This window comes from Canis lupus, chromosome 29 (assembly GCF_011100685.1).
Source record: "Canis lupus familiaris isolate Mischka breed German Shepherd chromosome 29, alternate assembly UU_Cfam_GSD_1.0, whole genome shotgun sequence".
Classification (NCBI taxonomy): domain Eukaryota; kingdom Metazoa; phylum Chordata; class Mammalia; order Carnivora; family Canidae; genus Canis; species Canis lupus.
Genome location: NC_049250.1, coordinates 37,045,803 through 37,059,821, shown reverse-complemented (window position 1 = coordinate 37,059,821; position 14,019 = coordinate 37,045,803). Strand labels below are relative to the sequence as shown.

Here is a 14,019-nt window from a genome sequence, read left to right as displayed (position 1 = left end):
ATGGTAACAATTTAGAGAAAGGTTGCAGTATTGGAGGAGAGCTCAAGTGTGCTAGAATGACTGTACCACCACCCTCCTCTCTCCCGCTGCCACCACCCCGCACCCTGACACACACACTCTGCCTGAGTCAGAGTTAGATGCCCTCTGCTGTGCTCACAAAGCCCCTGTGCGCATCCTTATCAGAGCTCTTACCACACCAAGTTGTACTTGCCGTCTCACTGCCTTTCTGCCAGTAAGAACTCAGCTCTTTAACCCCGGGAGCCTGTCTCCTTCCCCTTGATGTTCCTGATATACATCTTGCACTGTGCCTGGTACACAATAGGTGCTTGCAACCCACTGAATGCTCACTAACTCCTGGGACACCCCCCCCCCCCTCCAACACACACCCCTAGCGTGCCTGGCTGGCTGCTACTTTTCTCCTGATTTTAGCTGAAGGCCTCTTGACTTTCTCTGGCATCAGAGCTTGAGGCGGGGCTTATATCACACCTTCTCAGTTACAAAACTAGGTTTGCCCCGGAGCAGCAGTCCAACTTAGCAAATGAGCAAATCCATGTAGTGGATGGATTTGCACACTTCACTGCAGCATTCTAGTTCCCTAAGCCTTTAGGAAGCCCTTCTCCTGTACATGCTGGGGACGTTCCGGCATCACAGCTCCATGAAGTGTCTGGCCAGGTCTCCCCAACAGACAAGTAAACCGATAGCTACTTCCAGCTTTAAAACAAACATCGAATCCAGAGCATCTGGCAAATGCACCCATATGATTAAATTTGGCTCAACTCAGTGTTATATTCCATCCTCTCTGGTTTAACACTCTTAGGATCTACCCCCACACATATTCTCCACGTTTCTGACAATATATATTTCCAAACCCTTGCAATTCTCTTGGTGTATAAGCTGCTTCTCCCTGAGTCATGCTCTCTACTTGTCCTCCTGGAACATGTTGAGATCTGAGCTTAGTTATGGATGAGGACGAGTCTTAAGGAGAATGGCTGTCAATAGTGAGACAACAGCAGTTTTCCTGTGAGGGAAGGCTCATCTCTTCAAACGCAAGAAGAAAAGCTGCTTTCTACTCATAAAGGAGGCTAAAAGTAACTCAAGGGTTCTCAACTCCGCTTGGCCCTATTCCATGTTTCAGGGGTCCACTCGTTTGCACAGTGTTCCAGCTTTTACATGAAAGCATGGTAAGGCTGTGGATTTACCTGACATTATAGTTTTGCAATCTATACAATTACATCTGTGTTTGATTTACAGCAGTGTAAGCCCTGTGACAATTGGAAGTAAGGGATATTTGAGGGCTACTATAGAAGTTCTCTGGTTCTCTGACCATAACTTAAGCGTTTAAAGACCTGAGCTTCTCCTTTTGTTTCTGCAAATGCTCCAGTGTTTTCATGGGAATCCACCCTATATCACAATCTGAAAATCTGAATAATAATTGTTGCTTCTGTAATGGTCTAGTGAAGGAGCCACAAACGTCACAGTCATCTGCAGGGGATAATCGGATTCATCAGGGTGCTGCTGCGCGTCACCAGTCACTGCCATACTGTGTCCCATGGTAAAAGAGCTCAGCACTGCATTTAAGCACAAGGCATGACCAAGCCATTTCTCCAACCCTATGTTTAAAAAAAGATTTATTTATTTGAGAGAGAGAGAGAGAGGGAGAGAGAGAGTGAGCAAAGGGAGGGGTAGAGGAAGACAGTGAGAATCTCAAGCAGACTCCCCACTGAGCACGAAGCCGACGTGGGGCTTGATCCAATGACCCTGAGGTCATGACCTGAGCCAAAATCAAGAGTCGGATGCCCGGCCAACTAAGCCACCCAGGTGCCCCCTCCAATCCCATTTTTGAGGGTCAGTTTCCTGGGATTATACTTGGCATGAGTTTTTGTGTCAGTTAAGACCTAAAGATAGAAACCACTCATATGAATATAATAGATTAGGTATGAAGTTGTTACCTAGGTAACTAAAAGGTACAAATACTATCCTGAGGTGCCAAGTAGGTAATCAAATGCAGGAAGCAGCTACCATGAGGTCTGGGCCAAAAGTACAGAGGGAAGTGATTGGAGTCACTAAGATGTAGTCATTTAGAGGTGGGGTCCTATGGAACTGAGACATGACTTCTAAGAGGCACCAGCCAACTGGTCCTGATGTCCCTGAGCTCTGGAGAAAGACTTTGTACACCTGGGAAAAGGGCTGTCAATCCCTCCTTCCTCCCTGAACCTTGTCGGCTCCCTTTGTCACCTCCTGTGAATGCAGCCTGCAGCCAGCTGGCAAAGCTACAGTGTGGTCTGCAGAGTTCCAGCTCAGGCATGACAAAGCAGAGGAAGGTAGGTTGGGAGCTAAGGGTCAGTAACCTAATAGGTAGCACGTTTACCTTCCATGCTGACGTCAGCCAGATGGAACCTTCTGAGTATGTCATGGTTCTAGAAGAACCCAGGAGTCTCACAGAATAGATTTATGCCTGTGGTTTCACAGAGGGGAGGAACAGAAGGTGGTCCTCCCCCTTCTCGGTGCATACCTGCAGGGGAGACGTCTTACCCTGGAAGCAGAGAACCCACCCAGCCAGGCTCACTGTCCCTCATCCATGGTCTCCACCAAGATCCTAAGGAGGAGAAAAAGCTGGCGGGGCTTTCCGCACAGGCTGGTCCTTTATGCTTTTCTTGTTCATGCTGTAATCAGAGTGTCCTAAAATATCTCTCATTTTAATTGGATGTCGTTTTTCAATTTTGATACCACATCTTTCTTTGTCAAGGGCCTGAAGGGGTGAATAGAAAGCGTGCGTTGGTGAAGTAAGTGAATTAAACTGGAAAATATTGCCACTGAAGAGACTTGGAAAGGAAGAACTGAGCTAAGAGAGGTCAGAGCAATCCAGCAAAACAATTTGAACCTTTAAAATGCTGGAGGATATATCTGGTAAAAAAAAAAAAAAAAAAAGAAAAGAAGTCTGGATTAATACACTAGGATGAATTAGCAGGATGAGGGGTTTGTTTGGCATAAAATAGACAAATTAGGTGTTGATGGTGGGAAAATGTAATTTGATCACCTGTGGGTTTACAGGATAATAATGGTTCCTTTGGAGGGTTTCAGGAAGACCATTATGTATGCCTCGTGATCCATATTCTTTCATTTTGTCTCTTTTACGAGTCTCAGTTTTTCTATGAAGTTTTCATTACCATGAGTGGATTCTTTTTTTATACTCTGTCCGATTTTTTTTTTTTTATTTTCCGTCTTCTTTCTCCTCATCCTCTTCCCTTTTAGCTCAGATCTGATTCTTGTCTGTGTGTTTCTACAGAATTCTCACTCGTCATTACATATTTTGCTTGCATTAAATTATTCACTGAGGGAGACAATGGTTATTGTGGAGAAACCTCTGGGAGTGGAGTCAGCTCTTGCCTTTGCTGAAGGCTGGATACAAATCTGTTCAAAAGTTAGAATCTCCAGGCCTCGGTTTTCCATAGGTTGAAGAAATTAGACTCTGTAATTCCTAATATTGCTTGAATTTCTAACAGGGAATATAATTCTGGAATTTTGAAGGAATGTTTCAGGACTGGGGACTCCTGGTCTAACAAATACTGCTCACATGGAGGAAAAGAGATTTTTCACTTAGGCAAACCCCATGGAGAAAACGACCATTGTTTAAGTAATAAGTCTCTTCCAAAATGAAGACTTTTTGTGACTCTCGATATCTAAGGATCCTGAGTTCTGAGATTACAGTGGGCTTTTTATCCAGGCCAGAAATTTGAAATAGGTATGATAGTTGTGATCTGTTGACTTTTAGAGTGAAAAGAGAGAGAATGAACAATCTAAATTGCCAGTTGTCACTAACAGTAGAATGTATGTCTGCAATTAAAAGTCCCTTACAAAAAGGAGGTGGGGTTATAGGTGAAGGGTTGTTTTTTTTTGTGTTGTTTTTTGAGGTTTTTTTTTGAGGGAGGGAGGTTAAAGTACAAGACATATCTGTGTATCAGCTTAGGGCTGAAGTAATGGACAGAAAATTGAGACAACAGGCCTGGAAGCACTGTGTAGTGGAGCAATTAGGCTGCAGCATCTGTCATTCTATTGATCTCTTGGATTGATTCCATTTATCTGGTGGGCCAGGCCAGTGTCTCCCGACTACCTCCCCTCTGTCAGTGCGTATTTGGAGGGTGTTCCTCTATATAGTAGAGACCCTTTCTTAAGGGAGACTTACTTGGATGTTAGGACCCAAGCTCCTTCCTCTTCAGTGAGAGCAGCAGAGAGATAGATGTGTCTGAGTGATTCCCTCGTCCATCCATCCATCCATCCATCCATCCATCCATCCTTCCTTCCTTCTTTCCTTCCTTCCTTCCATCCACTGATTCAATGAATAGTCACTGAGCATCTCTCATAGACCAGGCACTGTGACAAGCACTGGTGAGTCAGTCCCGAACAAGCCCAACAGACTTTGGTCTCATGGAACTTAGAGCGTCTCCCATCTTAAATTTCTGATCTTTCTTCTTTCCCCTTCCCTCCCCTCTCAAGCCTCCAAAAGATTCAAGTATATTTTTGTCATAATCAAAAGCTATTTTTTTTTTGATGGTTAAAGATTATGTGTGGCACAAATCCTAGAGAAAAAATTCACGGGGTTTTGTTGGCTGTGATGCACTGTAAATGCTTTTTTAAGGTCCCCTATTGGGATTTTTAGATTCCTTGGAGCAAAGCTTTGGCCTGTTGAAGTAGGTGAGCTTTACTGGCCGTTTATGTATACGGCAGTGTGTGGCCTCCTCCCCTCATCCTCAATGACTTGTTTTCTTTGTGAAATTCTCTTGTCTTTAAATTTCTTTTCTGTCATATTATGTAAGATAGACACCTGGGATTATGGGAGAACTACTTTATGTTACTTCATAAGAAAAAGGCCAGCGAAGAAATGGCTTTTATTAATAATGCTACTAATTATTAATATAACATTTATTATTATACACCAGGCAGTGTGTCTAGAATTTCTAGTGAGGTATGTATTTGTTTTTCCAGAACAATATCTTCTTTATTGAGATCTGATAAAGTAATCTGCAAATTGCAAGGGCTCCAATGTACTGTTGACTCATTGTTCCTTTAACCTGTTTTTTTTTTTTTTTTTTCTTGATTAATACATGACAAGCCACTCTGGATCAACTTCAAATTCTTTCAAGGATTTAGAGCTATTTTTATAATTTAAGACATCTATAGATTCTTTTCAAGTTTAGTACTTGGCAGTGTTCTGGTACACGCCTCCCAGAAATCTATGTGTATTGTCATTTCAAAGTGGCCTCTTTTGGAGCCTGACTGCTGTGGACTTCAGCTTATTGTGAATTATTTATTATTATTTTTAAAAAAGATTTATTATTTGTTTTAGAGAGAGAGCATGTGCATGCAAGTGGGGGGGAGGGGCAGAGAGAGAGCATCTCAAGCAGACACCTGCCCTGCTGGGGCCCACCTGGGGACTCGATCCCACAACCCTGAGAGCATCACCTGAGCTGAAACCAAGAGTCGGAGGCTAAACAGACTGAGCTACCCCAGGTGCCCCTTATTATGAATCACTTAAATGAGTAGCACTTATTGCTAATCCTTTGCTAGTCTAAAAAAATTCTATATGATAAACCTCAAGGATGCCAGATAGTAATATGTGGATTTTAAACATACCATGTGTGCTATACTTTAAAAATGCCAGAGTTCAGAATCTAATTCAGTGGATAGAAAATCTCTGTTTCAGAAATAACTCTCAGTTCCCTTTAGAAATCCCATTCCAGGGGCACCTGGGTGGCTCAGTCAGTTAAGCATGTCTTAGGTTCAGGTCATGATCCCGGGGTCCTGGAATCAAGCCCCAAGTGAGGCTCCCTGCTCAGTGGGGAGTCTGCTTCTCCCTCTCCCTCTGCTGCTCCCCCTGCTTGTGCTCTCTCTGTCAAATAAATAAATAAATACAATCTTTTAAAAAAAGAAATCCCATTCCAGAGTAGTATATCTAGATTCCTTTTCTCAAACCTTCACAACAATATATACCTCTGGTAGATGGGCATGATTCTGAAACTGAGCTTCCGTCCTTTATACAATCAGGCAAACTTAGGATTCAAAATACTGTGTGTGTGTGTGTGTGTGTGTGTGTGTTCTAGCAATTTTCTTTTCTTTTTATTTTTTATTTTTTAAGATTTTAGTTATTCATGAGAGACAGAGAGAGAGAGAGGCAGAGACACAGGCAAAGGGAGAAGCAGGCTCCATGCAGGTAGCCTGACATGGGACTCGATCCCTGGTCTCCAGGACCAGGCCCTGGGCTGAAGACAGGCGCTCAACTGCTGAGCCACCTGGGCTGCCCCTTTCATTTTCTTTTTAAAGGTTTATTTATTTATTTATTTATTTATTTATTTATTTATTTATTTATTTATTTATTTTAGAGAGAGAGAAAGAGCACAGAATGGAGAGGGACAGAGGGAGAGGGAGAGAGATCCCAATCCGACTCCCTGGCGAGGATGGTGGATCCTGACCCAAAACCAAGAGTCAGACACCCAACCAACTGAGCCACCCAAGCGCCCCTATTCTGGCAATTTTCAAACACACACAAAAGTAGTTAGAGCAGAATGACCTTCTGTGTCATCATATTTCTTCATTACCAACATTTTGCTAATCTTGTTTCATCTCTTAACCCATTTTTGTCTTAGAGAATTTATTTATTTATTTTTAAAGATTTTATTTATTTATTCATGAGAGACGCAGAGAGAGAGGCAGAGACACAGGCAGAGGGAGAAGCAGGCTCCATGCAGGGAGCCCGATGTGGGACTTGACCCCCAGACCCAGGATCAGGCCGTGAGCCGAAGGCAGATGCTCATCCACTGAGCTGCCCAAGCATCCCTGTCTTAGAGAATTGAAGCTAACTCCCAGACATCATATTTTTTACTCATAAATACTTAAGTACATTTTCTGAATTTTTAATGTTCAGGTTAAAAATTTGAGATACAAATGTGTTGTTTGTTTTTGTTTTGTGTCTGAAATTAGCTTTGTTCCATGTCGGTAAGTTTAGTTTTCCTTCATTCACTTTTGTCTCTCCTTAACTGCCACCAGAAATTTTTGTTGTTGTCATGGCCAGCGGTTACATACTGGCCCCTTTGTAAACACAGCATGGCAACTGCACACTTTATGGGTATGTATAAGTGATTTTAAAACTTTGCTCTCGTTGACTATTTCTCTTTCTTGGTAATCAGATCATGAGCGGGAAGATTTTTACTTTAGGCATGAATCATCACTTTCCCATTATAAGCTCTATGAGTTTATGTAGGAACAGAGTGGGTATGTTGAGTATAGTCTGGTAAAAGGAAACTGGATCATTTGGGCAGACCAAGGCAAACATGAACGAATGAATGAATGAATGAATGAATTTAAAGATCTTATTTATTTATTCATGAGAGACACAGAGAGAGAGGCAGAGACACAGGCAGAGGGAGAAGCAGGCTCCCTGCAGGGAGCTCGATACAGGTCTTGATCCTGGGACCCCAGGATCACACCCTGAGCCAAAGGGAGACACTCAACCACTGAGTCACCCAGGCACCCTGGCAAACACAATTTAGATTTTATCAGAGTAAGAATTATTCTACTTCACAATGTAGTCCCATGTGTGTTGCATGCTCTGAAACTTGGATGAGTTGGCTAGCTTTAAAAACATAAATACAAGAATGAGGTCATTTTTGATAGTTCCTGCCTTACTTCTGTTCCCTGTGATACCACTGGCTCTGATGCAGTGACTGGTAACCTTTTCAGCGGAACTTCCACCTCCGTATACAGCCATCGCCAGTCCCGATGCCAGTGGTATTCCAGTAATAAATTGCCGTGTGTGCCAGTCTCTCATCAACTTGGATGGCAAGCTTCACCAGCATGTGGTTAAGTGCACGGTTTGCAATGAAGCTACGGTAAGTGGGGCTTTCCATTAATAAAGCCTAAACTGTTAGCTGACATCTTCTCTCTAAGGGAGATACTCCAGTAGTGTTCCTGAGAAAGGTAGATGTGGGCTTGATACAGATATGGCCATATTTTCTCATTCTCTTTTATCATACAAAGATGTCTCCAGGTATTTAAAGCTAATTCCATTGCAAAAATTTCCTGGTGAATTGAAATATAATGCCATTTGGCCCTTTACTTTCTAACATGAGACTGACCCTAGTCGGGTATTTATAAGTATCTTGTCTATCCACATCACAACTAAATCCATTTTGATTTTCACAAAAATGATGACATACCAAATTTCACTTTAATGCAGGCTTTGCAGCTTACTGTGTCAAAAATTATTTAAATTTTCTTTACATCTATAGGATGTTGTATGGTTTTTCTGGGCTTAAGTTCATTCATTTATTATTGATATCTGTGCCAATGTGTTTGCAAATAGCTTGGCATTTAATTCTATTTGCTTGATGGTAATTTAGAGAAATGTTCAAAACTTTTGAAGGGCACTTTTTTTTTTTTTTTTTTATGATAGGCACACAGTGAGAGAGAGAGAGGCAGAGACACAGGCAGAGGGAGAAGCAGGCTCCATGCACCGGGAGCCCGATGTGGGATTCGATCCCGGGTCTCCAGGATCGCGCCCTGGGCCAAAGGCAGGCGCCAAACCGCTGCGCCACCCAGGGATCCCCTTGAAGGGCACTTTTTTAACTGAAACTTAAGAAGAACAACTACATTTTAAGTAATAGTTTTACAGTTTCAAGTAATGACCTCCTAAAGTGTATACTGGTTAGATTAAATATATTTCCACTTTTATGGTTAGGCTTTATTTTTAAAATTTCAATCTCTTGCAAAATCTGCAATTAAACATTAAATTTAAATATTAAAATAATATTTAATTGCTGGTATTTGTGTATTTTTCCTTTTCAGAAAAGCCTTAAAAAAAGTCAACCAGAGATTATTGTGCCTCTCAGAGCCATGAAACCTATGTACTGGGCTTTATACATTTTATAAAAAAGTCATAAAATAAAACCTTAAGTCATGAAACAACATATTTCATTGTAAATATGTATTTTTCATAAGAGACATCATTTGGAGATGAACTTTACTATGTAAATAGAGGCGATACCTACAAAACCAGATATTTTCTTTCTTTCTTTCTTTCTTTCTTTCTTTCTTTCTTTCTTTCTTTCTTTCTTTCTTTCTTTCTTCTTTCTTTCTTTCAAGATTTTTTTTATTTATTCATGAAAGACAGAGAGAGAGAGAGAGAGAGAAAGGCAGAGACCCAGGCAGAGAGAGAAGCAGGCTCCATGCAGGGAGCCCGACGTGGGACTCGATCCCGGGTCTCCAGGATCACGCCCTGGGTCGAAGGCAGGCGCTAAACCGCTGAGCCACCCAGGGATCCCAAAACCAGCTATTTTCTTTTTAGGTTGAACACTCACTGGCAAATTTAGCATTAACCTCCATGGTGCTCATTTTGGAGCTAGCAACCAAATAAGAGTTGTCAGGCATAGATGGCAATTAAAAAATAATAATAATAAAAAACACAACAACCCAGTACTTTGGACTTGATGTTAGTGTTGATTTTTTTCTCTTATTCGGTCACCCCTACAAACTTTTGTTCTTTAATGAGTAGAAAAAAAGCTTTAAAGCCTTCGATTTACCCTTGGAAGTGAACAGAACAAGCTATGGATTTAGCCAACAGCCTCAATCTGGCTACTCAGAAGTGATAAGTTCATTATACTGGAACAAAAGGATTTGGGTATAAATAAACTATTTCTGGACACAGAGTAAGTTATGCTGACATTTTTATATCATTAGAACTCCTGTTAAATAAGGAAACATAAGTATTTCTCAATATTCTACAGAAAATGAATATTTTCTCTAATATTTAATCTAATAATTACATTGCCTTGTATGGAATCAGTTATATTACAGGGAAGGAAAAGAAGGGAAAATGTGTGTGAGGAGTGCTTTAACAGATGACTTGCCAATGTTTGCAATGTGATATGATCTTAAATTTATGTGTTAGGCAACTAGCAGCTTCTCTGGAGAAATTCTGGGTTGAAAAGAAGAGGTAAATGGACCAGGGTCCAACAGAGCAGCTCCCTTCTGTTCATGGTCACTATCCCTTGCTCAGTTTCACTGTAGTTCATCCTCATGTCACCTAAAACAGGAGATCACTGTGTTTGTTCTCCTGGGTAGCCAACTTTGGTTGGATCCTGACATTCCTAAGGAGATTAAAAAAATGAAATATAACAAAGCAAAAAAACACAGCTAATGAAGTCCTTCTTATTTCAGTAGATAAAATTGGGAGAGGAAGGAGAGAAGGTGGGGGAGAGAAAAGATGGACAGATTTTAGAAAGACTTAGGGAATCCAGAATTTCAAATAAAGGGAAAAAGCAATTTCTAGGACAAGTTAATAGAAAAGTTGAGACGTTCTGGAGGAATAGTAGAGGTAACTGGCTGTGTGATTGATTATGAGTGAGATCTGGAGGCTGATGAACTGGGGTTTGCATCCTAGTTCTGCTACTTGGTAGCTATCAAGATAAGTCCTTGGGACTTACCTTCCCCACCCTGTGGTTTCCATATATAGAATGGTATTATAATAATAACATCTACCTAATAGGGTTGCTCTTGGGATTACAGGGGTAAAGTGCCCAGCACAGCACCAGACAAATACAAAATCATTTTACTAAGTAAGACTATTAGAACTTATGCATAAAGACAATGCCATTTTCACCCCTGTTTCCCTGAAGATCAGACATGGGAGGCATGGGCCGGCACTAAAGACCAGTTCTAGTTCATTAGCCTTGTTTTGTAAATGAGGGAACTGAGGTCGAGAAATAGGTAGGAATAAAAAAAAAAAAAAAAAAAAAAAAAGTAAAAAATCTTGTCATGTACCAAGTACACATTTACTTAATTGGAAAATTTGGATACACAGGAAATAACCCAAGTTCTGGTTTCTTGATATTTTAGATTGGCTAGTAATACTTTCTGGATGTTTATAAATTTTAGATATTCAGGTTTTATCTGTAATATAATTTAATAAATTGTTGATGACTTATTGCTAACTTTTATGTATTTCTAACATATTTATTTTTCTAAATAAATAAAAATTTATTTACCTAAATTTTTAAATCTTTTTTTGAAATATCTTACAGATACACAGAAAAGTTACAGAAATAATAGTACATATTATCTACAGAGAATTCCCACAGACCCTGTACTCACATTCCCCAAATGCATTAATATTTTGTCACATTAGCTTTCTCTAAATAAATAAATACATAATCTTTTTTTTTTTTAAAGATATTTTAGGGTAATTGCAGACATGAGGGTCTTCTACCCCTAAACATTTTAAGGGGAATTTCCTTAAAAAAAAAGGACATTCATTTATATAATCATAGTACAATGATCAAATGCAGGAAATTAACATTAATACAATGGCTATTATTTGATCTTTGGACCTAATTCATATTTGCTCAATGACTCCATTAAAAAAAAAACAACCAACAATATGATCCAGAAGTGAATCCAGAATTCCATGTTGTATTTGGATACTGTCTCTTTAATCTCCCTTAATCTGAAACGTAGTCTTTGTCTTTGATTGCCTTGACGTTTTCAAAGAGTACAGGCAAGGTGTTTTGTAGAATGTTCCTTAGTTTGAATTTGTCTGTTATTCCCTAATGATTAGATTCAAGCTATACATTTTTGGCAGGCATGCCCAGGAGTGATCATCTAATCCTCTCATTGCCTCATAGGTTATTTACATTACAAGCCTAAGTCCTTATTTAAAGGAGTGTTTTCCTTGGTGTTTATTCTTGCTTTTAAATTTTCTGTAAAGTTTTAAAAAATGGTAGCATTAAGAGTTATTGCAAGTTGTTTGCTTTTAAGTTAAAAGACGTAATAAAATTAATCACTTCTTATATTCTAGACAGAAAAAAAAAAGTTCAAATTTGTTATATACTCCTCTTTGCTCACTAGTTTGCTCTTCCCAAAGAGGTGCAAGAACCTTTAGTGAATGTTTGCACCTGGTAGGACAGATAGTTGACTTTGGTCTTAAAAGTTTAAAGGGAAAACAATTCTTTTTTTTTTTTTTTTTTTTTTTCTTTGGGAAAACAATTCTTGTTGTGAACTTAAATTTTCTTCTCATATTAAAAGGGCATTGCAAGCTAGTTTCGAAATAAGCCCTTCACAATTACATCTCTGCAGCCCCAGAATTTCTTAGAGTGCTTGCCAACATTTGAGCTATTTAACACCATGTATGGTGCATTTTTCCTTAACCAGTACTTTGGTAGCACTATGGGGAACCTAAGTTTTTAAGGAACCACTTCCTTTTTATATACAAACAAGCTTTGGCAATCTGTCCTTTGGTTAATTTGCTGTGTTTGCATTTTCTTCCCTTATCTAGCCAATCAAAAACCCCCCAACAGGGAAGAAATATGTTAGATGCCCTTGTAATTGTCTCCTCATTTGTAAGGACACATCTCGGCGAATAGGATGTCCGAGACCTAACTGGTAAGAGATAAAAATTCATTCATTCATTCATTTGTTCATCCAACAAGTACTTATTGAGAGATCATTATGTGCCAGGCTTTGTTCTGAGTCTTTGTTCTTAAAATAATTACAGGGCCAAGATTATTATTTTTTCTTTGTTGAAGGAATGATGTGATTAGTTTGAAATTAATGGTCACAGGTATTTGTAAGATATAATATTATTGAATGAGCAATGAAAGTTTTCTTGATGTTATATAAGTACTTAATGCCCTGTAATAAATTAGTGACTCCTTAAACTTATTTAAAAGTAACCACTTATCCTCATTGTTATGTATATAGTGAAGTTCTTAAGAATACTTCTAATAAAGGTATTTATGAGCTCCCTAGTTGCAACCTGCAGACCTTTGTTATCTGAATAAATGGAATAAACCCTTTCTGTAAGGCATGTAGTCAAGTGTTTAAACAGTTACAAAAAAGGTGTTTCTAAGAACACTATTTGCAAGCCACTTCTTGCGTGGGTTATATCAGTGAAGGGAGGTGAACCCAACTGTAATATGTATATGAAGTGATTAAGATCAATTCAAATAAAGATGTTTCAAAAAAAAAAGAAATAAAAAAAAATAAAATTAACCACCTAGTTTACCTTTTATGTAATTCATCATAACCTGGAAGTGTTTTAGTCATCGTGTCCCTCACTGCGTGCTGTACTAGTCTCTGCTGAACATAATCTATGCACTAAGTTCTGGAGCTTTTTGCCTTTATCAACTGCCATTATAGATATCCCCAGATAGAAGTATATCAAGACTTTAACTCTGTTTTTTCTGTGATTTCTACCTCTTTGACCATTATATGAATTGTTTGCAACCCCATCTGATGGTAGACTGGGGAAGAGAAAGGAAAAAACCTCTCATTTTCCTTTTTGCCCAACTCTGGTTAAATAGACATCAAAGAATACCAGGCTACCCAGAGAAATTTTGTTGTGACTCAGCACTTTGGTACCTTCATGGCACATGCATATTTGTTGATGTAGCATATTTTAACTTGTGTAGTCTCCTACCAAACTCAACTTGTCTATCCTAGATAGAGAAGGATAAAAACTATTCTGATTTGAATTTGTAAGAACTTGGAAATGGCAGTGAAATGGTTCCAAAGGCCATTGATTAGAACCAACTCCATAATATATGATTTCCATCACAAATATTTAAAAATCCTCATTTTTTTTTGCTTTTGAAATATTGATTATTGCTACTTTCTGTGAATTTGGCTTTAAAGCCTGACAATATGTAAAACAAGTATAATCTATTTCAAAATCCTCATTTTTTTTTGCTTTTGAAATATTGATTATTGCTACTTTCTGTGAATTTGGCTTTAAAGCCTGACAATATGTAAAACAAGTATAATCTATTTCCAGTGCTATGCCATATATTACAGGTTTTTCCCTCAGTCCATTTATGGAATAGTAAAGCTGTTTCCTTTCTCTCTACAGTAGACGCATAATTAACCTGGGCCCGGTAATGCTTATTTCTGAAGAACAACCTGCTCAACCTGCATTGCCAGTCCAGCCAGAAGGTACAAGGGTTGTCTGTGGGCATTGCGGAAACACATTCCTGG

The 14,019-nt window shown here is 39.2% G+C and overlaps 1 protein-coding gene across 1 annotated transcript in view; it reads left to right on the top strand.

The window, feature by feature from the left end:
• PIP4P2 (phosphatidylinositol-4,5-bisphosphate 4-phosphatase 2) overlaps positions 1-14,019 on the top strand; it is a 56,153-nt gene that overhangs the window by 13,957 nt on the left and 28,177 nt on the right. Inside the window, exons 2-4 of the mRNA XM_038579723.1 lie at positions 7,735-7,883; positions 12,323-12,429; positions 13,895-14,018. Of these exons, the coding sequence (XP_038435651.1) occupies positions 7,735-7,883; positions 12,323-12,429; positions 13,895-14,018 (380 nt within the window). The remainder of the gene's footprint in view (positions 1-7,734; positions 7,884-12,322; positions 12,430-13,894; position 14,019) is intronic.